The sequence below is a fragment of the Hesperophylax consimilis genome, chromosome 14 (assembly GCF_061612785.1).
Source record: "Hesperophylax consimilis isolate HC1 chromosome 14, BYU_Hcon_1.0, whole genome shotgun sequence".
In the NCBI taxonomy this organism is placed as follows: Eukaryota; Metazoa; Arthropoda; class Insecta; order Trichoptera; family Limnephilidae; genus Hesperophylax; species Hesperophylax consimilis.
Window position 1 is genome coordinate 14,821,074 of NC_142849.1, and position 24,660 is coordinate 14,845,733.

General features: G+C 38.5%; 2 protein-coding genes across 2 annotated transcripts; one reads left to right on the forward strand and one right to left on the reverse strand.

Moving 5' to 3' along the window:
- Window positions 1-378: 378 nt before the first annotated feature.
- LOC149417959 (uncharacterized) lies at window positions 379-18,811 on the reverse strand. The gene is made up of 4 exons (XM_089639566.1): window positions 18,616-18,811; window positions 4,748-12,447; window positions 3,638-3,810; window positions 379-708 (listed from the first exon to the last, which is right to left on the reverse strand). Exon 2 carries the CDS (start codon window positions 12,414-12,416, stop codon window positions 5,265-5,267), a length of 7,152 nt encoding a protein of 2,383 aa, XP_089495692.1. The 5' UTR covers window positions 12,417-12,447; window positions 18,616-18,811; the 3' UTR covers window positions 379-708; window positions 3,638-3,810; window positions 4,748-5,264.
- A 3,837-nt stretch (window positions 18,812-22,648) lies between these two features.
- Window positions 22,649-24,225, forward strand: Polr1H (RNA polymerase I subunit RpI12). The gene is made up of 3 exons (XM_089639262.1): window positions 22,649-22,953; window positions 23,197-23,422; window positions 24,086-24,225. The coding sequence occupies exons 1-3, from the start codon at window positions 22,824-22,826 to the stop codon at window positions 24,108-24,110; spliced, it is 381 nt and encodes a 126-aa protein (XP_089495388.1). The 5' UTR covers window positions 22,649-22,823; the 3' UTR covers window positions 24,111-24,225.
- The last annotated feature ends 435 nt before the right edge of the window (window positions 24,226-24,660 follow it).

The following is a 24,660-nucleotide window of genomic DNA, read 5'->3' on the forward strand; positions in this document are numbered from 1 at the left end:
ACGTATGTATGCGGCTAGCCTTTTAGTGTCAGCTACACTACTCGCTTCGACGAAGTTCGAAGTGCGTGCCCACACACTCGTGCAACTTCGCGAGTAACGCTTCGAGTCCTTTGACTCGGGCGCATTTACCGACAACAATCGGAAGTCGGGCGAAGCGAAGCGAAGTGAAGTTGGTGCCCACACTATCGTATTCGATCAACTTCGCGAGTAGTGTAGCTGGGCTTTGACGGTAAGGGAGACACAGCCCAACAGCCATTTCTACGATACCATATATGATCATTTCCGAAAAGCGAACAAATTAACCCAAGGAGTTCAAAATAAGCTCAATTTTAAATGAAACCTGAAAGTACTTTCATATAATAATTAGAATAAAATAACTTTGTTTTCAATACCACTTTATTGTATATATCTTCAATATATAAAACCAACCTTCATTGGGGTTATATAAAAACATATTAAATCAATAACAGTATTTGTATATATAAGAAATGAATCCTGAAAGAATATTTTTAAATGAGAATATGAAAATTTATAAAAAGTAACTAAGCCGATATTTAAATGAAGCAGAATAGTGTTTTTCCTGATGTCAGTGATGTTCCGATAGTCCAGTGCCATAGAAATAATGTGACTGCCTTGTTGTTGTTTCCTGGAGTGATGTCCACGGCGGAGATATTATGTGGCTGGGGTGATATTTTATGATAAGATCATCTGTAACAAAACAAATTACAGTGACAGTATTAAATATAAGTCTGTAACAAGTAATCTCTAGCGGATTTGAGAATGGACGCCAGAAACTCACCGCACTTGCTTAGATTTTTATGATATTTTGAATCTTAAAAAATGCTTCTAGCATACTAAAATAAATTTTGTTGTCTTGGCAAAGTATGTATCTTGCAAACATTGATTATTTATCTGCAAAAAAGTGTGTCATACACTAAGGATTAAAAATACGCCTGTTTTCGGAATAAGTAATAAAACCTGACAACAAGTTAGTAACAGGAGTACATTTGAGTCGACGGTGGCTTCTAGTTAGGGTTGCCAGATGGTATCCAAAAGGAGGACATGTCCTCCTTTTACATTTTTTGTCCTCCATTACCTACTGTAAGTCCTCTTTTTTGCTAAACATCGGGCGGCAGTGGCGGGAGATTTTTTTAAGTGTTTACAAAGCCTGTGAAAATTACTTGATGGAATGGGTAAAACCCTTGGAAGATTTCAAATGTTTTGAGTGGATGACATTGCTGAAAAAGAACGAAAACCTAGAATATGATGATTTAGTTTCATGCATTGAGTTCTTGAACATCAAAGGTGTAGAGATTGACGATGTTAAGCTAAACGATCAATTTTGTAACTTGATTTCATTTCTTAAATCAAAATCAGATGAAGATGAAGCATATTATGATTTGAAGTTGCACGAGCAGTGGACAATCTAATTCAAAAGTGTTGCAACATTGAATGTTTCTCATAACTGCTCAAGATCTGCGAGTTTTATTTTTGTATAAGCGCACATAACGCATAACTCAGTGGAGCAAATAGAGGAATAGACTAAGTGTGCAGTCATTTAAATCTTTAATTCTTACTAAATACAACTTCAAAAACATGACATGTGAAGATTTTTATAATTATTTGTTAAAAAACAAAGAACTTCTTTCCAAAATTGGCAGCTCAGCTAAATATGATTAATATAAAGTAAAATAATATAAAAATGCGTTTAATTTCTGAATGTCCTCCTTTTTTACAGAAAATCCTCCTTTTTAGACCCATCTACCCTCCTTTATCAAATTATCATTTGGCAACCCTACTTCTAGTAGTCTTCCTGAGGAAATGTTCTCCATTTGTCAACGGTCAGCTCTCTCCTGTGCCAACCTCCGGAAGTAGATATACCAGGTGAGGGTGGCCTCGGAAGGCAAACCTTCTAGAAGAAGGTAACTCTGATTTTAAAAGCTGCTAGCGGCCAGCACCAGCTACCAGTACCGACTGGGGGTTGAATATGAATGACATTGGGATTGCCACTGTCCTATACTTTCCCCCAACTGGAGGAAAAAGGCCCTGGAGAAAATAATTTACTTCGGAGCCTATGTCAACTTTTGGTGACCGGATACCTCATCAGCACACCTTTAAAAGTGATATAAAGTCGTGAAAAGTGATGAAACAAAAACTAGGTTAAATAGGTTAGCTTAATATGTTAGTTTTTTTTATCACTCTTAATGACTTTTAAAGATGTGTTGAATTGTCATTGTGTCGAGTTATCATGGAACCGTATCTCTTTCTCACACCCCAGCTGGCAACTAGATAATACGCATCCGTAATCTTGTGCACGGTTAAACAATAAACAAAAATAATCTGTAAAGTAGCGATACTCGTTACTCGGTAATGATACTCATTATATTAACAATCCCGAAACATTATTATAATATGCAGTAGCACGGCCATTAAACAATTATATAACAAGATCCCTATCGTTTTATATTTATTTATGTCACAAAATGTAGGTAAAAAGGACAACTCAATTATTGCTTGTTCGCTTTACTATTTATATTTACTATTGGCGATGAAAAATGAGAATCGTCATCCTGTCGGTAAAAAGATACTATTCCAAAACACATCATCGACAACCCCAATATTTACTGATTTACTTCCAGGAGAGGAGAAAGTAAACAAAAGGTTGATGTTTATAGAGAGGTAAATGAAGGAAACTGAAAAAAAAATAACGCAGTCTGCACTGATAAAGTAAAAGTTCTAACAGGACTAGACAAACGCAGGCTAAATTATTTTTGTTATTTGTTTTTGGGGTGCTATGCCGTGTTGCGCTAACTCCTTCTTTAGCCAACGTTTCGGACAGCATTGCAGTGTCCATCATCAGGGCAGATGCGTTATCTGAGGTTGTGGTCAAATGTGAGCTTATGTATGAGGATGTGATGTTGCCAGCTCCAACCCTCTAACGTATCTTGAAAGTATCAAGACTGTCTTCGGAACCACGACCAAGAAACAAGACTACAAGGCAACACGGTATCACATCCTCATACATAAGCTCACATTTCACCACAACCTCAGATAACACATCTGCCCTGATGATGGACACTGCAATTGCTGTCGGAAACGTTGGCTAAAGAAGGAGTTAGCGCAACACGGCATAACACCCCAAAAACAAATAACAAAAATACTTTTGGCCGTGAAAATCTTAAATCATATTTGCAGGCTAAATTACTTCAACAGAATGGCTATGGGACTGCAGTGCAGGGAAGTGGGGACTCCAAACCACCACAACTCGGAGATCGGCAATGCAAAAGATACTGAAAGATCTACAGAACTTGTAAGGCTCACTTGTTTCGCAGAAATTCAAAAGTAACGTTGTCATCAAATGGCCATCCAATGCCATTTTGTTGTTTTGAAATTCGAAAGATCGTTAAACGTTGATTCTAATTGTGTTTCAGCTTTCTATCAATATGTAATAAGTTGACAAGCTTGACAATATGATAGTTGTCCCCGTCTGCTTATCATAATTTGTTCACAAGCTGAAATGGACGTAGAATCGGAAATTAACGGCAACAACTGGGCCTATGAGAAAGAAGTGAAAAAACAAAATTAAAATGCCATAACGCAAAATGCTTCAGAAAATATTTATAGCGATGAAACCTGCCTTAGAAATAATGCTGATCCCCTCAAGTGATCCACAAGGTTAGAGGTAGAATGTGGCTGCCTTTAAAGTGTTGCTTCACTCAAATGATATCCAGGATCAGCGGTAGAATGTGGCTGCCTTTAAAGTGTTGCTCCACTCAAATGATGTCCACAATCAAAGGTAGAAGTTTTCGGCTAAAAGTATTTTGTATCGTGATTAGTTTTTTGGGTTTGTACTACGAGTTTCCGGACACCGTGTATATTTTTTGAGTAATAAATTTTTAAATATCACAACCTATCAAATAAAACTTACTTGCGGATTCCGGGATTTGAACCCGCTACCTCCAGATTTATATTATTAGGCATAATGTAAAAAATAAAAATAAAATATTATTATCATATTTCGCAAATTATGAATGTGGACATGGTTAATAATTCAGTGTCAAACTATATAAATGAATTGTTTCTATGTTTACTACTTATAATGCATTTTGTGCAAGTTTCAGGATGATATATACTCTCAATATCGCCCTGGTGAAAGACCTCATGGAACCAGCAACCTGTGGATTCGGAGCCAAGAAGTGTACCACTCCGCCACAGAGATCGTCAATTGAACAAATGGCTTCGTACACACGACACCTGCACAACGCACCGAGCTGCTCCCAACTAGTAAATAAATAATGATTTAGCAATCCCAAGGAAGAAATAAATAAGTGTTTGAAATCAATTGTGACTAAAAGAGATTAGCCCTTTTCACAGCATCACTCAGTTTCCAACAATGATGTTATTTTTCCATTTGAAATACCAAATAGGGTTAATCCTGACAAGTGATGGTTTTTCGCGGATCTGCGCCAGTATTATTATAAAGTCACATCATTGAACTTCCGAGGAAACTTCAAAGAAAACTAATCTGGGCGCTCTGTGATTTATTCCGAGAGGTTCTGGCCATATATATATCTGAGAGAAATTTTTTTTGGACATGACAAGATGACATAGGCCCTGAAAGCATTTTTCTTTCTCAGGGCCTCACAGTGTACCCCAAATGGGGGAGTATATTCAGCTAAAAGCTAAACAAAAAAAATCATTTAAGAAAATGAACTAGGTGCGCAAGTTTAAAGAACGATAAGTTTACCTGTTGAAGTGAGTTGAGCAGGAGGTTCCTGGAGCATGTGTTCAGTGTTCAGTCAGCAGGCGCTGCATCTGCCTTGTCTCTTGCTTGGATTGCGTATTGCATAGACTGGCCAGGGTAGCCATAGCTTCACTATTCTACTTGTCACTGCTACAGACTGATGTACACTTTAGTGCATGTTTCATGGGGACATTCTGTTACAAGTGATTTATCCAAGATTTTCATTACATATTAATAAGATAATGAGTTTTATATGTTAAAATATTAGAGGACGGCTCACTTTATTTATTTAATATTCACATGTTTTATTATTTCACCAGGATATATTTTAAACTTTATAAATACTTTAATATTGATCTAACATAGTTGGTTGTAACATTTATAACGGTTTTACAGAGCAGAACATATTTTAAAACATTATTATTGTTTATTTTAGTCCTTCAGTTTAAATTGTAGTGGAGGGCTGGTAGCACTGCCCTTGAAGACTGTTGTCACGATATGGTGGTACGGTCTACAAGGCTCACTCCATCGGGTTAGCTTCCAGGTGGCTGCGCAGAAACGCAACCACTTCTCCGTGTCCCTTTTCTTCTGCCCAAGAGAGAGCCGTCTTCCCATTCCTATCCTGACAGGAGACATCAGCATTGTGCTGCAGAAGGACCTCCACAACATTCATATGTCCTTTTAGAGAAGCCCATGACAAGGATGTTCTGCCATCATAACGCTGTGAGTTGACATCAACACCGCGGTGCAGCAGAAGTACCACCATCTCAGCGTGCCCATTAGCAGCCGCCTGGAGAAGAGGACTATCACCGTCTAGATCCCGGGAGTTTAAATCAGCTCCATTCGACAGTAGCAGTTTTGCAACTTCTAGATGTCCAAGACTTGCAGCAATGTTTAATGCAGTCCAGTCATTATTATCCCTTATGTGGATGTCTGGCCTTTTCAACAGTAGGAGTTCAACAACCTCCAGATGTCCTTTACTAGCAGCTGACATTAATGCAGTCCAGCCGTCATTATTCCTTCTGTTGATGTCTGCACCGTTCTCCAACAGTTTGCGTACGGTGGCAAAGTGACCATTTTGAGCCGCAAGGAGACAAGCAGAGTCACCATTTACATCCTGAGAGTTCAAATCAGCTCCTTTCAACAGCAGGAGTTCAACGACCTCTAGTTGTCCCATACTTGCAGCGTGAATTAAACCGGTCCAACTGTTATTATCCCTTGTGTGGATGTCTACTCCTTTCTTCAGCAGTGTGCTTACTATGGCAATGTGACCATTATTAGCCGCAAGGAGAAAAGCGGAGTAACCAAGTCCTGTCCGGGAGTTCAAATCAGCTCCAGTGAACAGCAAGAATTCAACGACCTCTAGGTGTCCTTCACTTGCAGCTGACATTAATACAGTCCAGCCATCATTACTCCTTGTGTGGATGTCTGCTCCATTCAACATTAAAAGTTTAACGAACTCTAGTTGTCCTTTACTTGCAGCTGCAGTTATTGCAGTCCAGCCATCATTATTCCTTGTGTTAATGTCTGCTCCTTTCTCCAACAGTTTGCGTACAGTGGCAAGGTGACCATTTTGAGTCGCAAGGAGAAAAGCAGAGTTAACAAGTCCCGTCTGGGAGTTCAAATGAACTCCATTGGACAGCAGGAGTTCAACGACGTCTAAGTGTCCTTTACTTGCGGCTGACATTAATGCAGTCCAACCATCATTATTGCATGTGTGGATGTCTGCTCCTTTCTCCAACAGTTTGCGTACAGTGGCATGGTGACCATTTTGAGCCGCAAGGAAAAAAGCAGAGTTACCAAGTTCCGTCCGGGAGTTCAAATCAGCTCCATTGACCAGCAGGAGTTCAACGACCTCTAGGTGTCCTACACTTGCAGCGTTTATTAATGCAGTCCAGCCGGCATTATCCGCTGTGTGGATGTCTGCTCCATTCAACAGCAAGAGTTCAACGACCTCAAGATGTCCTTGATTTGCAGCGTGTATTAATGCAGTCCTGCCTTTATTATCCCTTGTGTGGATGTCTGCTCCATTCAACATTAGGAGTTTAACGAACTCTAGTTGTCCTTTACTCGCAGCTGCAGTTATTGCAGTCCAGCCATCATTATTCCTTGTGTCGATGTTTGCTCCTTTCTCCAACAGTTTGCGTACAGTGGTAAGGTGACCATTTTGAGTCGCAAGGAACAAAGCAAAGTTACCAAGTCCCGTGCGGGAATTCAAATCAGCTCCATTCAACAGCAGGAGTTCGATGACGTCTAGTTGTTCTTCACTTGCAGCTGCTATTAATGCAGTCCAGCCGGCATTATTTCTTGTGTGTATGTCTGCTCCTTTCTCCAACAGCTTACGTACGGTGGCAAGGTGACCATTTTGAGCCGCAAGGAAAAAAGCAAAGTTACCAAGTCCTGTGCGGGAGTTCAAATCAGCTCCATTCAACAGCAGAAGTTCAACGACCTCTAGACATCCTTTACTTGCAGCTGCCATCAATGCAGTCCAGCTGTTATTATTCCTTGTTTGGACGTTTGCTCCGTTCTCCAATAGTTTGCGTACGGTGACAAGGTGACCATTACTAGCAGCAAGGGTAAGAGCACAGTTACCATCTACATCCTGAGAGTTCAAATCAGCTTCACTCAACAGCAGCAGTTCAACAACCTCTACATGTCCTTCACTTGCAGCGTGTATTAATGCAGTCCAGCCGTCATTATCCCTTGTGTGGATGTCTGCACCTTTCTCTAACAGTACGGATACTATCTCATAGTGCCCTCCATGCGCAGCTAACATCAGGGCAGTCGAACCATCCTTAGATTTGATAGAACAAAACATTTGGTACATTCCAGCGTGTGGAAATGCGACTGCCTCTTCATCAGTATGATTACCATTGTTGAATATTCGTTTAATAAAAATCGATGCTGTTTTTTTTAATCGTTCAAACGTTGCGGTCTTTTTTAGTCTATCGAAGGTATTTTTCGAGGGATTTAGTAAATATTTCACAATACCAACGTTTCCTGCCTTTGCTGCACAGTGCAAGGGATTCATTTCAGATTTATCAAAGGACATACAAACTTCTTGTTCAGCGAATAATTTTAACAAAATATAATCTCCTTCACTTGCTACGAGATTGATGGCAGTATCGCCCTGTCTATCAATGGCAATTAATAAGTGAGTGCGCTCAGTATTACTTTCAATGCCACTTAAGATCTTTTGCACGGTCCTGTAGTCTTTATCTCTCACTGCTGCCATAAATGAAGTGATTTCTTTTTTAACCTGTTCAGTTCTCATAAAGGCCTTGCTTGCATTAGTCAACGGCTGTATACTTGAACAATATTGTCCAGATAAGTTTTTATCTCCGTCGCCTCCAATATCTAAGAAAGTAGCAAGCATAAGTTTAAGTTGAAATTCATACGAACAACTCTCCAAATTTTCCTTAATTTGTTTTAGAATATCGTGATTCTCATTCTCCAATGCTATGTTCAGTGCGGTCCTCCCGGCCTTGTCTCTGGCTGCTATAAATTGGATGTAGGCTTCTTCAGATATCCTACTGCTCGGGCCACTCAGGAGGACTGCAAATGTGTGCATATTCTGTTCTTCAGCTGCTACATGTAATGGATTTTTGACACGATCATGAAAGAATAGCTGACAATGTTCGGACCAGTGTTGGTACAAAATCGGATTTGTTTCCAGTGCATCGCTCGGTATTGGTGGTAATATAGCAAGCTGGGTCTCTATAAACTTTCTGATTAAATAATACTCTGGCCTGAGCAATAAAACGCACAATTCATCTTTAACGAGTTTGTCTTTTTCTTTGGTTTGTCTTCTCTGTCTGAGCCACTGGACGAAGAAATCTGCGCAAAAGTACTCTTCAAAAGTGCGGTGAATGAAAGGAAAGGTTCCATCAATATTAGCCCGGATCAGCCCTAGTCCACTTATGTCTTTCAATTTTTGGTTAAATATTATTGTGTTTGGGAAATATTCTGCAGCAAACTGTGGGTCTATAGACCGAATAGCTAGGAAATTATGGTTTTCCATTATGTTCATAACCAAATCATTGTAAATGGTAGACGGTAGATTTTTATTCACATTAGTCTTCTGCTCAAAGTATATTGATTTCTTGACATCGATAAATCGTGTATACAAATCATACAGATTGCTGATTTTGCATAAGTTCTGTGTTGGTTCAGGAGACACCACAGACTGTATGGCCTGCTGGAGAAACACTTCGGCCAGCATACGGATCTGCAGCGGTATGCCCAAGAAGCTCGCCACATCCTTCCCTAGCACTTCCTCCACCTCCTTCCTCAGCTCTCCGGCAAACTGGCGCAGCCTCCCCTTTTCCGACTCTCCGTGCTCTGGGAGTTCCAAGGCCAGGTGAGGAAGCCAGGAATTCATCATATAATCATCCTGTTCTGTTTCTGTAATTTTTTCTAATTCTGCAGAAAATTCTGAAAATTTATTTTCAAGCCATTCTTGCGGGTGCACCCTTGTAGTGACTACTGTTTTACAATTTGTGGTATTTTTTAAATACTTCAGAACCTCTAACATTTTGACTTTGGTATTTTCTTTAGTTATTTCATCAAACGCATCCACTAAAATACAAATCTGCCTTGAACGATCCGATTCGAGGCAATGCTGCAAAATTCTGCGCAGAAAATCATCATCAGTAGGTAAACCCGAAGCACAAATCAAACACTTTGTAACCGATTGCAGGCTAAGTTTCGAAGGTAATTTGTCGATAGCGGTCAGGTGATTGTGGTCGATTCTCAGTACCCAAGAGCCTCGGATGAGCTCCGACATGCGCATCAGGCTGGTGGACTTTCCCATACCAGGATCATCAGCAATAATGGTCAACTTCTTTCTTGTATTGCAGAAGACACCTTCCTCGATGGGGTCGCTGTAGTCCCTGGTGATGAAGGAGCGCAGGCCATCCAGAGAGCCGTGGGAATATTGCCAGACCAAACACGGGCTGCCGCTAATCTCCAGCTTTTCAAAATAATGTTTGTTGAATAATTCGTTTTTATTTTTTATTCCCATATTCAATTCTTGAGAAACATTTTGAATTTCAAAGTGATCTCTCGAGACAAATGGTTCCTCAGCTTCACACGGTCTGCCTCCGATCTTCTGCATTTTGAAATTATGTTTGTTGAATGTCTCCCTTTTCATTATATCTTCAGTTTTCAATTTAAAATGTTTTTTTTTAACAAATATTTCCTTGTCTTCCCTTGATAAATTGAAAGAACTAGTAAGTGATAATTTATCATCCACATTGTTGAATATAAAAACATCCTTATCTCCGCTATAGCGTACAAATTCATCCATTGATTTAATGATGAAACGTGTGTGGAATTTCCTGGGCATGTAGATGGCGCTATTGTAAACTTCCTTCAGGGTGAGGCCTTTCTCGCATAAACGTAGCAAGTAGATTACTCTAGCTGACTCCTCCCGACACTTTTCCAGAAACAAGTCCCGTCCATCTTCCTCAGAGATGAAGATTCTCCCCCGTGCAGCCACCGCTCCCTCTCCCCAGTAGTCCTGGCTGAGCTGCTCTGGATCGCTGATCACCAACAGTGGTCCATCGGCCCCGCTCCTCTCCAGTAGTGCGGTAATCTTTGCCTTGTCCACTAGCTTGTTCACTTTGAAATAGAGAGTATCTAATTCACAGAGCTTTGGTAGCTTGTTTGGGATTTTAGTTAGATACTGGTGGTCTGTCACGAGGTTCTTCAAAATGTGTGAAATCAAATCATTGATTTTCTTTTGAACCAGTTTATCGTTGGATTTACAGTCATCTCCCAGTAACGTCAATAGGCTCAGTGTTTCTCCTCCTAATACTATTGCATTTCTTGTAAAAATTTCTTCTCTAGATGTAGGAACCAGGTCACTCAATTCAAAATTTTTAAAAGATTTAGTTTCAACGATCAAAGTGAAATCCTTCAATAGTTGATAATTATTATTTTGCGGTAGAATGATGACGAGCTTCTTACGGCTGCAATCAACTAAATTTGTTAAAAGATTTTTGAATAGATCGTTCGGGAGTGAATTATCGGTTGGAGAAGCGAACTCAAGAACGAGTAGGTTATTAATAGTAATACTCTTCTTGTTTAAGGCTTTAATATCTATTTTCTTAGCTATATCAGTCAGATTATCCCAACTAAGTGATGTGTGACAGTTGTCATCTTTCAAATATATTTGATTAAAATCTGTGATTTTGGTCTTAAGCAAGATATTGTTTATTCTGGCAGCTTCAAATTTGGAATCATTTGTCATAATTTGTAAAACACGTTGTTCGGAATTTTCTAAGAATGTATTCAACTCCAAGGTGTCTTCGCAGTCCAGGATATTGGGCAATGTGCGGAGGTAGGCCTGGCCAGTCAAATACAAGGGGGCCGATTTTACACAACTGTTCTGTTTCCCCACAGCCTCCATTATCTCTGCAGGAAACCAGAGAAACAATTGTTTAGTTTGTTTGATCACTTTCAGCAATACCTCCTTTGAATCACAAGTAATCGTTTTTCTTCTAGCATTAATCTCAATAACTGGGAAATCTAATTCGTTGAGATTTAGGAGAAACTGAAAATTTCTTATTTCCGACAATTCAATCGCATTGCTTCGAAAAAAACTCATATTTTTAACAAATTTCAACTCCTCCGTAGAAAATACTCCCAGATGACAAGTGTTTCCAAACCAAATATTGTATCTGTAATTTTTGGAAGATGGGTCAGTTCCGTCCTTCGTTTCTTTCAGTTTCATCAACTCTTGGTAAGTTCTTCTCTCAGCAAGTCCTTGTGGCCAATTCTCTACTACAAATCTCGTCCTCCCGTCACCGATGGCTTTGATTAAGGGATCTAAAGCATGGGCGTCCACATTGTAAAACAACGTGGCCTTCTTCGAGTCACTGGAGAGATCAAAATCTTTCATTGGGATGTGTTGTACATCTCCCACATGAAAACCAGTGCTGTTTACCATATTAGGATCGGATAAGATGTTGGTAATATCTAATTCCTCTGTGAACATGGAAGGTTTGTAGCGGTCGTCAAAATCTCTTTGTATCTTTATTAACATATCGTCAACCCCTGGACTGTCCAAAGCCAGCGTATGTGCATGGAGACCTTCTTCGTTGCTATTGATTTTACGGAAGCCTTTACCTTCCCTCTTCAGGTATTTAACGGTCAAGGTGGTAACCCCTGCCAGCCACGCTCCCAGAGAATGACTGCTAAAAGACAAAGTAAAGCGGCTGTGCTTTTCTTTATTTGTTTTCAGGATTTCTTGCTTAATGTCGTCAGCAAACGTGATTGCGGAACACATATGTTTCGTGTAGCGGTTACAAAATACGCCTTTCCCGTCGACCCAGATAGCCCCTAACTCACTCAGTTTTGTTCCTCGATGGGCTATGACTACCTGTTGCTGCGACGGGTTCCAAAACGCACAGCCGAAGTATCCGGTGAAGATTTTATCTCTCCAGGAGCTGTTCTTTGCCGTGGTGAGCAGGTACCAATCTTTAGGCAGGACCAGCTCCCCCTTACAAGCGGTGTACGCCAGCTGTGAGAAGGCCGCCAACACCTTCTCATCGGGATATGGTTCCAAAGCCATTTTACTTCTATTATCTTCAACGGGATGGACCGATGAGGGCTTGAGGGTTCCCCGCCAGTTGGGTGAGCCGTAAGCCAAGCCCGTATCCGCCTGCATGTTGAGGAGGTGGACAGACTGCGGACGGAATCTGCAACATGGACAACAGTATAGTATTATTATAGCAGGTATTGATAACCTCTTTTCTGCCAATGGCCATTTGAATACTCATCATTCGGACATATTATGAACATGCATTTAATTCTCAATCGGGTACTGAGCGTGACTGAACCTAAAATTAATACAAGCGTGCCACAGACCACTTTTTGACAAATTGACTTTTTAGTGTTAGAATCTTAATCGGTTATATATATATTAATCATAAGAGTCTTTAACGCCCTGTGATTGGTCGGCGGGTTCTGGCAGAACTTAGGGCACTCCCTCACGGGTCAGTCCGCTGCGTTTATTTAGAATGTGGGCACTTTTGCACGATGTCACACCATGCAGTCACAACAAATATTTCAAAAGTTTTCATGTGTTTTTGAATTCTTTGAATTCTGGGATTTTTTGATTTCATACCAACCAGTTTGGGAAAGTCCAGACAAAACCGATGTATGTATGTATGACGTCACGCATAGCTAGCCAGATTTCAATTGTTTATGCAGGCTTTGACAAATTCAAACATTGAAAATTATTTTATCCATGAAAATGACATTTATAATAAAAGGTATTTAAGTTATAAGGTGAAATTCATTAAAAAATTTGATTGGAGTTTTTTCATTAGTTCTTTGTTTTTAGTTGTATTAAGGACGGGGTGTTTCGGAGAATTTGAACAATTCATCAAATTTCATTTTCAGGTTTTTTTTTCCATTATTTCTGGCTTTCACCCTTCAAGGGTGTTCTTGGCCATCATTTAAAATTATTGAGAAATGAAAGGTGAATTTAAATATTAATTTTATTTAAATAGGCAAATTTCAGAATTATAATGAAAATTGGTGTCGAGTTCAGACTTAGAAGAGATGAGATGTTGAATGGAGGGGAGGCAATTTTAGATAAGGCTTGATAGAAGAGAGGATATTTGTTTAGAGAGGGACAACCAAAAAATATGTGATCTAAAGTTCCCACTTCTAGACCACAGAATGTACAATCTGGGGAGTCAACGACGTGAATTTTAAAAAGATGGGAAGGAACGGAACAATGTCCGATCCTCATTCGAATGAGTGAAGAAATTTATTTTTTGGAAAAATGAGGGAATTGCTGAAACCACGGTTTTGATGGAATAGTCCTTTGTATTGAGGCATAGCAGGCTCCCTTGGATTGACTAGCAATGTGCCAATCCTCTGCCCAAACATTGCAGGATCTATCTTTGATGATGAAAAAAATGTCAGATAGGGGAATGTGGTTTACGAGGGTAACAACAGGGTTGGACGCTCCTTCTGTGAAAGATTTTTTTAAGTTCTGTTTTTATTTCAGTTCTGTCAAGTAACTAGCCTATAATGATATAATAACAGAACTTTAATAGGACTTTCATAGAAGCCGAAAACGAATGTTGAAATTTGATGAAATTAAAAATTGAACTCCCAAACGGCCAAGCTTATACTGTACAACAACAAAAACAAACTGACTTCATACGAATCTACCGAGACCAAACTCTTATTCAATGGAAACAATTAATGGTTCTACGATCAGAACATGATGCACGCACGAAGGATGGAGAATCGAACCTAATTATAAAATATGTAAACTCGGTTCCGAGAATAGTTGTGAAAAATCTACCAAAAAACTAACGCAACAACTCATCTAAAAAACAACTAATGAGTTATTACCAAAACTACAGAACTTCGGATTATCCATACCAGAGGTTCCCGAACTTTTTTGCCCCGTAGACCACTTGCCAAATATTTTTTTTTTCCAAAAGATGTGCAATGTTTTGCTTCAATATATTAATTCTGATGAGAAAAGGAACGTATATCTCTGTTTATATACCTCAATAAACAACTTTACGAAATATAAAAATACAAATAAGTAATTTCTTAAAATTTCTAAATTTAGACCCCTGGGGGTCCATATAGACCAATTTGGAAACCTCTGATCTATACCAACTATTCATCGTGGCATCATAATATTAACAGAAACCTGGCTGGACCTTGACAAATATTGCTGAGTTAGGCATACCTAGCTATAACGTGTATCGCCTCGAAAGAAACTCGTCCACCAGTAGGAAGACCCGAGGAGGTGGAGATCTTATCGCCATAAATAAAAAATATATATTTCATTTTATCTATTTGGTAGTTACTTACTTTTAGTATTGACGAATAAATGAAGTCGAACACAAATGATTAATTGGGAGTGCTAAATGTGAACATGTCATGTTATAGTAAAAAACCGAACCAATGTTTCACTGTGAATAATCCGGAAATCAGTATTAGGTACACGGATTTCAATCTTTACTTGGAAGGCAAAATCCATCTGACCTCTAAATAGTATAAAATAAAGTGGCTATCTGTTTGTGCGCTGAGTTCTTGTAAACAAACTATGCAACGGAGTTTGATAGGGTTTTCACTATGATTTAGAGAATTTCTTCCGGAAAGTTTATATATATAATACATGGATATTATATTCATTGAAAGAACAGAAAAGTGGAGCAACGCTGGGTACACGTCAGCTAGTTTTAGTGTAATAGAGATAGAGATTTCAGTCTGCCTAGGAATTAAGTTATTGATAGGTTCAACTCTCTGTCTGGCTAAGTCCTCCATCACTGCACAAGCAAAACGCACCAACTATAATGATGGTAAAAGGAGGAGTTATTCAAATACTTGTCAGGTTATTAATGGAATTCACGAAATGTTTCTTAAAATTTTAATAATAACATAATTTTCCCTGTATCTCAAATATTGAATTACATAAAATTACGTAATACGAAGTCTGTTGTTATGGCTAGCGGAAGCGGAGTATGTTCGCGAGAACTATAAATAGGAATTAATCACAGTCTGGCCCAACTCTGTGGTTAGAGCTTCATTATAAAGTTAATTAAATTGAGTCAACTGTTTTCTTTGTATTTCGATATTATTATTGCCTTTTTTCCAGTTGTGATAATTTCTTGTCGAACGACGCAAAGGATCACAATGGAGTACTGATACCAACCCTGAAGTATGATAGGATGAAAGTAGACTGAATGCTGTAGAAGTGAGATCCCTGAGGCGTATGTGTGTGAAAATTTCAATCATGAACCTAAAGTCTAGACCGACGTGTAAACTATGTACTAAGTGTATTGAAATTATATTAAATTTTTGTCATGAGAAATTTATATCCGTTGATATAATATTCAACAATAATTGGTAATCTGTAAACAATACTCGGTTCCTGGCACCTACAGATACAGATGTCGCGGGATTGTACAAATGACTGAATAATGTTAAAATATCAAACAGAACAAAGCAAACATCAAACATCGTTCCGTACAAAGACATTATATAGGTACTTTTAAGTAACCTCCTGCTTACGAGGGCGCCTTGTGCCCATAGGCAATATTACTCATATTTATATTCTCGTAACCACAGACATAGGAATTAATAGACGAGAAGATAATGGCGAGGGGTAAAATCAACTGTTGAAGAACGAAGGGAGTAAGGCTGACTGTGATTCGTCAATAAATCAATCTGACAGTAAATAGGCATCTCGCATTATAATATCACCATTTACTTCTTAAAAGTAAAACCTGCTTTTGAATGAATAGACATTTTTACATGGGAGCGCAAATTACTCGCCACGTTATGAACAAATTTGCGAAGTCCAAATTCGGCAAAAAAATTCGGTTCTATTTTCAGAGTCGAATATTTCGTTTAAGTATTTAGTTAAGATAAATGTTCATAATTTACTTCCCAGCAACCAACCAGCTTTGTGTTTCGCGTCCAGACGTTTCTCGATGTGATAGTATATGTTTCTAAAACTGATCTATATTATACGATGTGAATATGCTTAAAATAAAGTAAAATAATGCTTATATATGGAATGTAATACGACAATTGGGTTTATTCTCTTTTTCACATCTATTTTTACAAGTTTTCATAGTACAAGTCAACATTTTGCCGTGTTATTTCGTAAAATGAACCGATGATGCCTCGACCATAGTTCGCACAAGAATGATGACGTCACGTTTTCAAATTTCACTTGAGGCCATATGCGAGCACAGCCGGCTCCAATGGAACCGGTATGGGGAGTGGGGGATAATACGCTTTTAATCACTTAGGGCAGGTCTACTAATATTCATATGTCTATGCTCGTAACTAACTATCTGGGGTTTCATTGCTTACTAGCAATCAGGCCTCACCCATATTCTGTCAGACGGTCTTTGCAATCAAATCCAAATAAATGGAATATTTTTTAACGCATTTGAACACTAAAAACTGTTTTTGTAAGCTGTTGAAATACGCTATCATATTTTTTATTAGAAATGAACATATATTTGTTGATATATTAAAATTTTTGATGCAAACATAAAAAACTTTAAAAATGGTTCACTTTACGTTCTTTGTAACTAAAATTACTGATAACAAAAAATATATATTAAAACAATCTTATTTTAATAAACAAATGTTTCATAAACGTTATTGTCAGCTCATATTTTTAGCTCACTGGCGATGCACTACGTTGTGTAATATTTTAAATCGAGCCGCTATCAATAACAGCCCTTACATAAATGGCGATAAGGTTTAAATTCCCGCTTAACACCATCCGCCTGTTTTGATTTATGCAAGAAAAAAACATGGCCAAAAAGTGCCTTTTATTTTATTTCAGTGATGTTCAGGCATAAATATTTAATATTTTTTACGATCATTTTATAAATAACTAAATTTGCCACATTATACAATAAAATCATAACCGAAAATGGGTTCGTAAGTAGGAGATTTTGAACTTTAAAGTAGTTTTCATAGACCTTATACATTATTTTTTTCTGGGCTTATAAAAAGACTTATCTAAAAAATACTCGATTATTTCAAAGGCCAAGATGTATTCTACTCGCAGTATTTAATTAAAGCATCTGTAACATTTCTAGGCGACCAAATTTTCAAACCAAAAACACATGATTTTGCATTACTACGTATGGCATCGCCTTAACAAAGTTTCATACTTTTTCTCAAATCGCGGTAAGAATCTTTGGTTTCATAGAGAGGTACACATATTAATGTGTCTGTTGTAAAATTCCAAATTCGAATATAAAGCGTGGTGTTTTCTCTTTCTGACCCCGTTTAGATCATATTTTTCCCCACCACCGTTAGGCTAGCTTTATGCCGGCGCCAGACATGTGTTCAAACAAGTGTTCACATAAGTGTTCATATGTGTGGCACGGGCATTTTTTATTTTTTTTTTATTGATTTATTACTCTACAGTATTTCACATTTCAATTCAGCAACGTTGGCCTCACTGGGTTGTTCACTTGATTCATTTGATACTGTGTTCACTTATTTGCGCACTTAAGTGCGCTTTGCCGTTCCGTGTCGGTTTTTTTGGCGCACATCAAAGGGATCAAAGTCAAAATGTTTGCATGCCTGCCACACTGCGCGAAGCCCCGTAGCGCGAGCGTCGCCGTGGAGAGTTGTCGTGCCGCGTGCGTACACAAACAAGCCATAACCAAGCGAACTAGCGATGGAGACGAACAGTAATGGCGTGTTTGAATTCATTGAATTATTACAAGGAGAGCCTGACATATGGGACCCAAAACGAAAAGGGCATAAAAACAGAAATAACATTAATGACGCCTGGAGCCGTATTCAACGGAATTTCTCAATACCTTGCGCTATCGAGGAATTAAAGCGCAAAATAAACACTTTAATAACCCAGTACAGAGATTGCTTGAAGATAGTAAAAGAATCTACCAAAACTGGATCTAGTGTTCAAGATATTTACAAACCTTCATGGTTATAAGCAAACTGTGTCGACCAAATCGTCGTCCATGTTATGTGAGGTCTATTTGAAAACTGTGAGCTCAAAGAAGTGATCAAATCTTTGAACACATATCTGGCAGAGACACACATAAGTGACCAAATGTGTGAGCAAAGTCTTCAAATAAGTGTTCACTTATTTGAACACATGTCTGGCGCCGGCATTAGACTTGTAAGTTTTTTCGTAAATTTACGACTTCTAGCCAATGGCCATATTGCATTTTGAAAATCCAATACGCCCATTGGCTAGAAGTCGTAAATTTACGAAAAAACTTACGAAAGACACAACGATTTCTGTGAGACAACATGAGTTGTTCCCAGAAGCGACCAAATTAGCCTAAATAACCTAAAGAATTGAAACTCTCAGATATGCTTACCTATAGGGGGGTTTCTTGTTTCTGTGCGTGCTCCTTCTTTTAGTCCAGATTTGATTTAAATTAAACGTTCTTCTCAATCACGAATCGCAAAATCAACCGGTCAACGACGAAACTTATAATAAAGAAACCCGTGTATAGTTGGAGTTGTAGCGTGCTTTTTAGACCAGTGACGGGAGTGGCGCGGGCATAAATATACCACTCTCGGCGCGGGCGATGTAAAATGAAAGATGTGACGATGACATGCGTCGATGTTGACGCATGTGACGAACAGTGTTGCCAACGGATCTTGGCTTAATGTCGCCGTTTTTCAAACATTTAGTAGCCTAATGTAGCCGAATTTCAGTTGCAGCAATTCTAATGAACTCGCATAAATTCTGCCCACATATTCCCCACAAATGTTCTACGTGAGCTTGATTCCCCCTTTTATTATTTGGTGATCAGGAGAGAGGCACGAAATGAAAGGCGTGTGTCGTGAAGTTCACAGTGTTTATTGATGAGTCAGTGTAGCCGTAACGAGAGTTGACGCTGGACAGAAGAATACACCGGATGCTGGCTGTGATGGCAGGTCAAGCGCGGGTCAGTGAGTCGACGCCGGGCGCTGGTGACCGGGACTCGATGAAGATCAGGCACTGGCGAAGAACGTAGGTCTTCAGGCACTCCAGTGCTGACGAGACGGCCGAAGGTGCGGCGGACCTTGTAGGCGGTTGAGTGGGAACGATGTAGACCAGTGAGGATGCTGCGTGTCCTCGTGGTGGTCATGGTAGCGTGGAAGAAGCGCTGGTCAGAGACACTGGAACCAGGGCGCTTGTAATCCGAGTAGTGCTTGCCAGGAACGGCGATCTGGACAAGGCACTAAGATGATGTCCCGATAGAGTCCATGATGGTACGGGCGAAGCCGGGAATATTGTCCTTTGCGCTAGTAGCGCGGGTTAACACTCGTTGATCCTTGTAGACTGACGGCGGAATGATGACTGACTGACTGACTCGCTGCGTCGGGCTTATTTATACTACGCGGCCGATGGCGACAGTAGGTAGTAAATTGCAATTAAATCGAGACCACTCGCTCGGACTGTGTGTTTCGGGAACCTTCGACATTGCGGCGATTATGCATAGGCCGTAGACTCGAACCTTCTGGCGAGTTCTCGTAGTATCCCAGACAGACTGCAGTATTATTGTCGTCGATAGACAGGTAGGTACTTGAAGTACGTAGGTTACTTTGTTTACGATGCGATGCAGGTACATAATTCGGGAGTAGGTACTAAGTAGGTCGAGCGGTTTATTATTAATTATTTAATGTAGATTTTTCTCGACGCTACAATTATTTATTCAAAATCCATGGGGGGGGGGTTTGTTAGAGAATTTCTGTAAAACATAATTCCCCACAAAAATGATTCAAAATGAGTACTCCCCAAAAATATTTCAAATCCATGGGGGGGGGGTTGTTACAGAACAACAAAAATTCCGCACAGCTAAAAACATTATGTGATTCCCCACAACAATTTTGAAATCCATGGAGGGGGGGTGGCTACGAAATTCCATTTCAAAAAATTCCTCACATTTTTCCATTGAATTTAAAATATCTGAGGTAGCCTGAGAAAAGCTGATTTTTACGTCGCCGATTCTCATTCTAAGTAGCCTAAATGACGAAAAATCGCCTTCGTTGGCAACACCGGTGACGAATCATGAATCCATAAATAAACCACTCTATCATGACTCATGACTATTGAATGTTGATGTCATTCCAGTGTTGCCTGGGGAAATTCCCCTAGACCTAGGGGAAAAAACTTTTTTTAGGGAAAAGTAAAAAAGCATACAAATCTTGGGAAATTCTGAAATGTTGACCACAAGTTCAATATTCTAGGAAAATTTTGAAATATTTGCATGAAATTCTTTGATTTAAATACAATTTTTGATGCTGTCAGAAAGTCTGAGAAATTGTGTGATTTTCCGTAATGGTGCACCGTACGTTTTGTGATGGTACACAATACGTTTTGTAATGGTGCACCGTATGTTTTGTAATGGTACGTTTTTTCATCTAAACACTGAACTAAACTTACCGTTAACGAAAAAACCACATATTTTATTAGACAAATATATTATACATTATTGTAATTCTCACTTTTTTATCGTTTCATATAAAGCCATTTGCAGCGAAGTTTCGATTCTCAATTGTGATCTTTCACCAGGGTGGTACTGAGAGTATTTACAAGTGTGTGTTACAAAATGAACCTTGAGGTGAGTTTTTCACAAAACGGCGCTATATAAAGTTGCTTCCTGAAGTATATAGTACAGGTTGCGACCAAGACCCCAACTAAGAACTTTTCCTTTATCCAGGTAGCATTGAATCTAACCGCTGTGCTACCAAAACCCTTTCATTTACTGACATTCTTATCAATCTCATGTTTGCGGTTATTCGTCGCCTACAAATTAAATGAAGATGGCCAATAAACGTTATATTTTCTTTCGAACAAATGAGTAAAATCCACTGGACATTTTGAATGGATGGTGTCAATAAACATTATATTTTCGGTACGGAAAACTGTGACCACCCATTTGATAACCTTGTATATGAAACAATTCCATGAAGGAATTATTTCTCCCGAGATGTAAGGAAATTTCCCAAGACATCACATCACCGGTGAAACATGCGGCGGCCGAGAGATCACGTGGTTGGCTTATTTATGCAGATGTGGATATCTATCTACAGATGTATACACGCGCAGTGGTTTATTTATGACACGCGCTCTCGTTGGTTGCTTTTCGCCGCCATATTTCAAATCTCCCAGTTCAAATTGCGTGGAATAGAAATGAATAATCTCTATTGAGTGTGACTTACATTTCACAGACTGTTCAGTTCTTAATTCTTAGATTGTTTAGAGTCCAGGGGTGCTCAAACTTGAACTGCTGGCGATCTACCTCAATATTATTAGATTCATATCGATCGACTCTGAGAGGCTGCAAGTATGCGTGATGCAGGATTGTCGTCTATGTAGGTAGGGTGTATCGTGGCGCAGGTATAAGTGTATATATAGGGACGTTGCATAATTGCATGGCCACGAATCCACATAGAATTTGGAGGAACGACAGAAATTAGTTCGCAATATGCATTTTTTTAGTCAAGGTAGGTGGAGGTCTGCACTAAAAAGTCAATGAAAAAACTTATATTTATTCAAAATTGCAAGTTTATTGGTTCTTAAAAAAACAAACGAGTTCTATTTTCTAAACTTAACTAAATAATGACTTTGGATGTTGAAACGTGGCACTGCATGTCCTCAGCATACTTTTCATACGATGGTACGTAATTACCGAGTGCTAATCGCAAGCACGATGACATATGTTCGTCAGTTAGTCGATTGCGATATTTTGAATTCTAAAAGCTACAAATAAATAGTAAAAAAGAAGACATGAAAAATGGGATTTTTTTCGAGATCGACTCAAAAAGCACTCGCAATCGACCGTTTGAGCACCCCTGGTTTAGACCATCTGGACCAATTTAAATAGCAAAGATCTAAACAAAGTGAAGTCAATTATTTGGAAAACCGATATAACTGATCACCATGCATGCATTCTTTTTTATGATAACAAAACTAAACCAAAAAAACATTACCTAATAACCAAAAAGGGCAGGTGTCCTCCGGTCGGCTGGGAAGTAGCGGGACATTAGCGGGACGAACTTTCGAAATGATTTGTGCGAAGTGGTATTTTTGTTATTATTACTCAAAATGCAGCGGAATACCGAGTGCGTTTCAATTGTAGTTAATCAACTTTTATTGAAAGACACTTTTTATGAAAGAAGGTTCACACTTGTCAATACTCAATCAAATGTATCTGGTTGCACTGACATTACTACCAATATTTATAGGTATTAGACCTGCAAATTTTTTATTTGAAATAATACGAATTTCTTTAGGAGCGATATCCCGGTATTTTAAAACACGAAAGTATCTTTTAAAGCGTTAGGTACTGCGATTCGCTTCTATTTCTTTCTCTATGGTTTTGAAAAGCTTGAATAGCCATAAAAAAGAAACGCGGTAACTTTGCGTGTTGACTGTCAGCTCAGCTGTCAATTTCTGAATAATAGAATAACGAACGTATCCAATGTGTCTATTGTTGTTGTAGTATAATTACTGACAACTTATTGTCGCCCAATTTATTCATTATTTTTAAACGCTCTGTGTAACGTTCGTAGTGAACAACATAATACAAAAATGGAACATTTTCATAATACATTTGAGGCTGTTCCTGGATTTTGCCCCAAATGTGGCTCAATATTACCTTTACTGAAAGCTACGGGGGGTATTAGTTGCTATAATTGCAAAGAAAACTATGGTCCAGAAGGTGACACAAATATTATTATTGATTACATTGTGCATGATTTTGTTTGATTTTATAAGACCAAATTGTTACGGCAGTCATGGTTTATTTATGTGGCAGTCCCTAACATAGGATGTTTAAATGCACACGAGTGTTGGCAACCGTTATCCCTGTGCTTGCGTGCATTCACGTGAGTTACAGGCATCTGCTGATAGATTTAGTCATGCAAATAGTAAGTTGTCATTAAAACGTAGCTTTCTTTTACAGTATTTGGAGATATGAAAGTAAAATACACTATACATTTCAATGCGACAGATAAAGATAGAGTGGCCAAATCGAAGAATGTAAAGAGAGAAACGGAAGAAGAGGAAGAGGGACCCGTGGTGGAGAGAAGATGTCCAAAATGCGGCAATGAAAGAATGTCCTATGCGACTTTACAACTGAGATCCGCAGATGAAGGACAAACAGTCTTCTATACATGCACCAAGTGCAAGTGAGTATTATTTTTATCTATTAACATTTTCAGACACGCAATTCAAATCTTTTGAATTTCAAAAAAGGGTTGTTGTAATTCAAACAGTCAAAAAAAGTATTGGGATTTTGAAGTTTTCAAAAAAAAAAATTGTTCCTCACCGCTAGATAGCAGCGTAATCCACACAAATAGAGGTATACAAGTAGTGTAAACACATTGCAGAACCTACAATAAATTAATACATATCTCATTGAAGAAGATATGTAATACTAATAAATCAAAACGAAACATGAAACAGTACAAGACACAGAAAAATATAAAGATAACGATCGCAACTAGGATTTCTTGTCTTACCGGGAATATGTCGCCTGTAGCAGGAAGTGAGTGATCACTGAAATTAATTATATTTGGATGATTTGTATTGTGTAGCGCCGTTTTCATGAAAAGTAATCTGAAGGACGATGTGTTATTATCAGCGCCTTTGCAATTTGACGCCCGGAGTAGACTGCTCCATATCCCGCCCTAATAACATGGGAGATACAATGGGCCTATGACCTGAGTGCTCTGCAGACCGAATCCTTTTCAATCAGTGTAAATCTAAATAACCACATTTTTAAGCCCTTGTGCAAATCAGCAAGCATACTGATAATTTAAATATATATTTATTAATTCTTTTTTTTTCAGATTTAAAGAGACCGAGAATTCATAAATACAGGCCCATTAAAAAAAGCTCAAAAGATCACGTAGAACAGATAATGTTGTATGTACATATATTAAGTAATTGATTACAAACTATTTCGTTAAATATAAAATAAATAAAACACGTATGTAAATATTATGTTTTCTACAAATCTATTTTTATTTTTATCCTAATTTTTCAATATAATTGAAGTTTTATTTAATTAAGCCATTCTACAAGTGAAACACAACGCATACTTGTAAATAAAATTAACCTTGTGGTGCTAACGCATTTAGCATGTGCTTTATCTCTATTACATTGCCTGACATCATACATATATTGCCATTTCGTTGGATCGAAATAGTGAAAACTTCTTAACCGTCCAGGCTTTTAAATATTTTCACCACGATTTCAGATAGTGAAATTACTGTGGAAATACGGAATGCTTCAGAGGTATTTTTAAAGTGCTAAATATTTCTTGAAGTTTTAAAGTTGTCGTAAAAACAAATACCATTTTAGAGACAAAATTATTTTTCAGCTGTTCAAATGAACATTGATATTTTTAAATACATATATATTT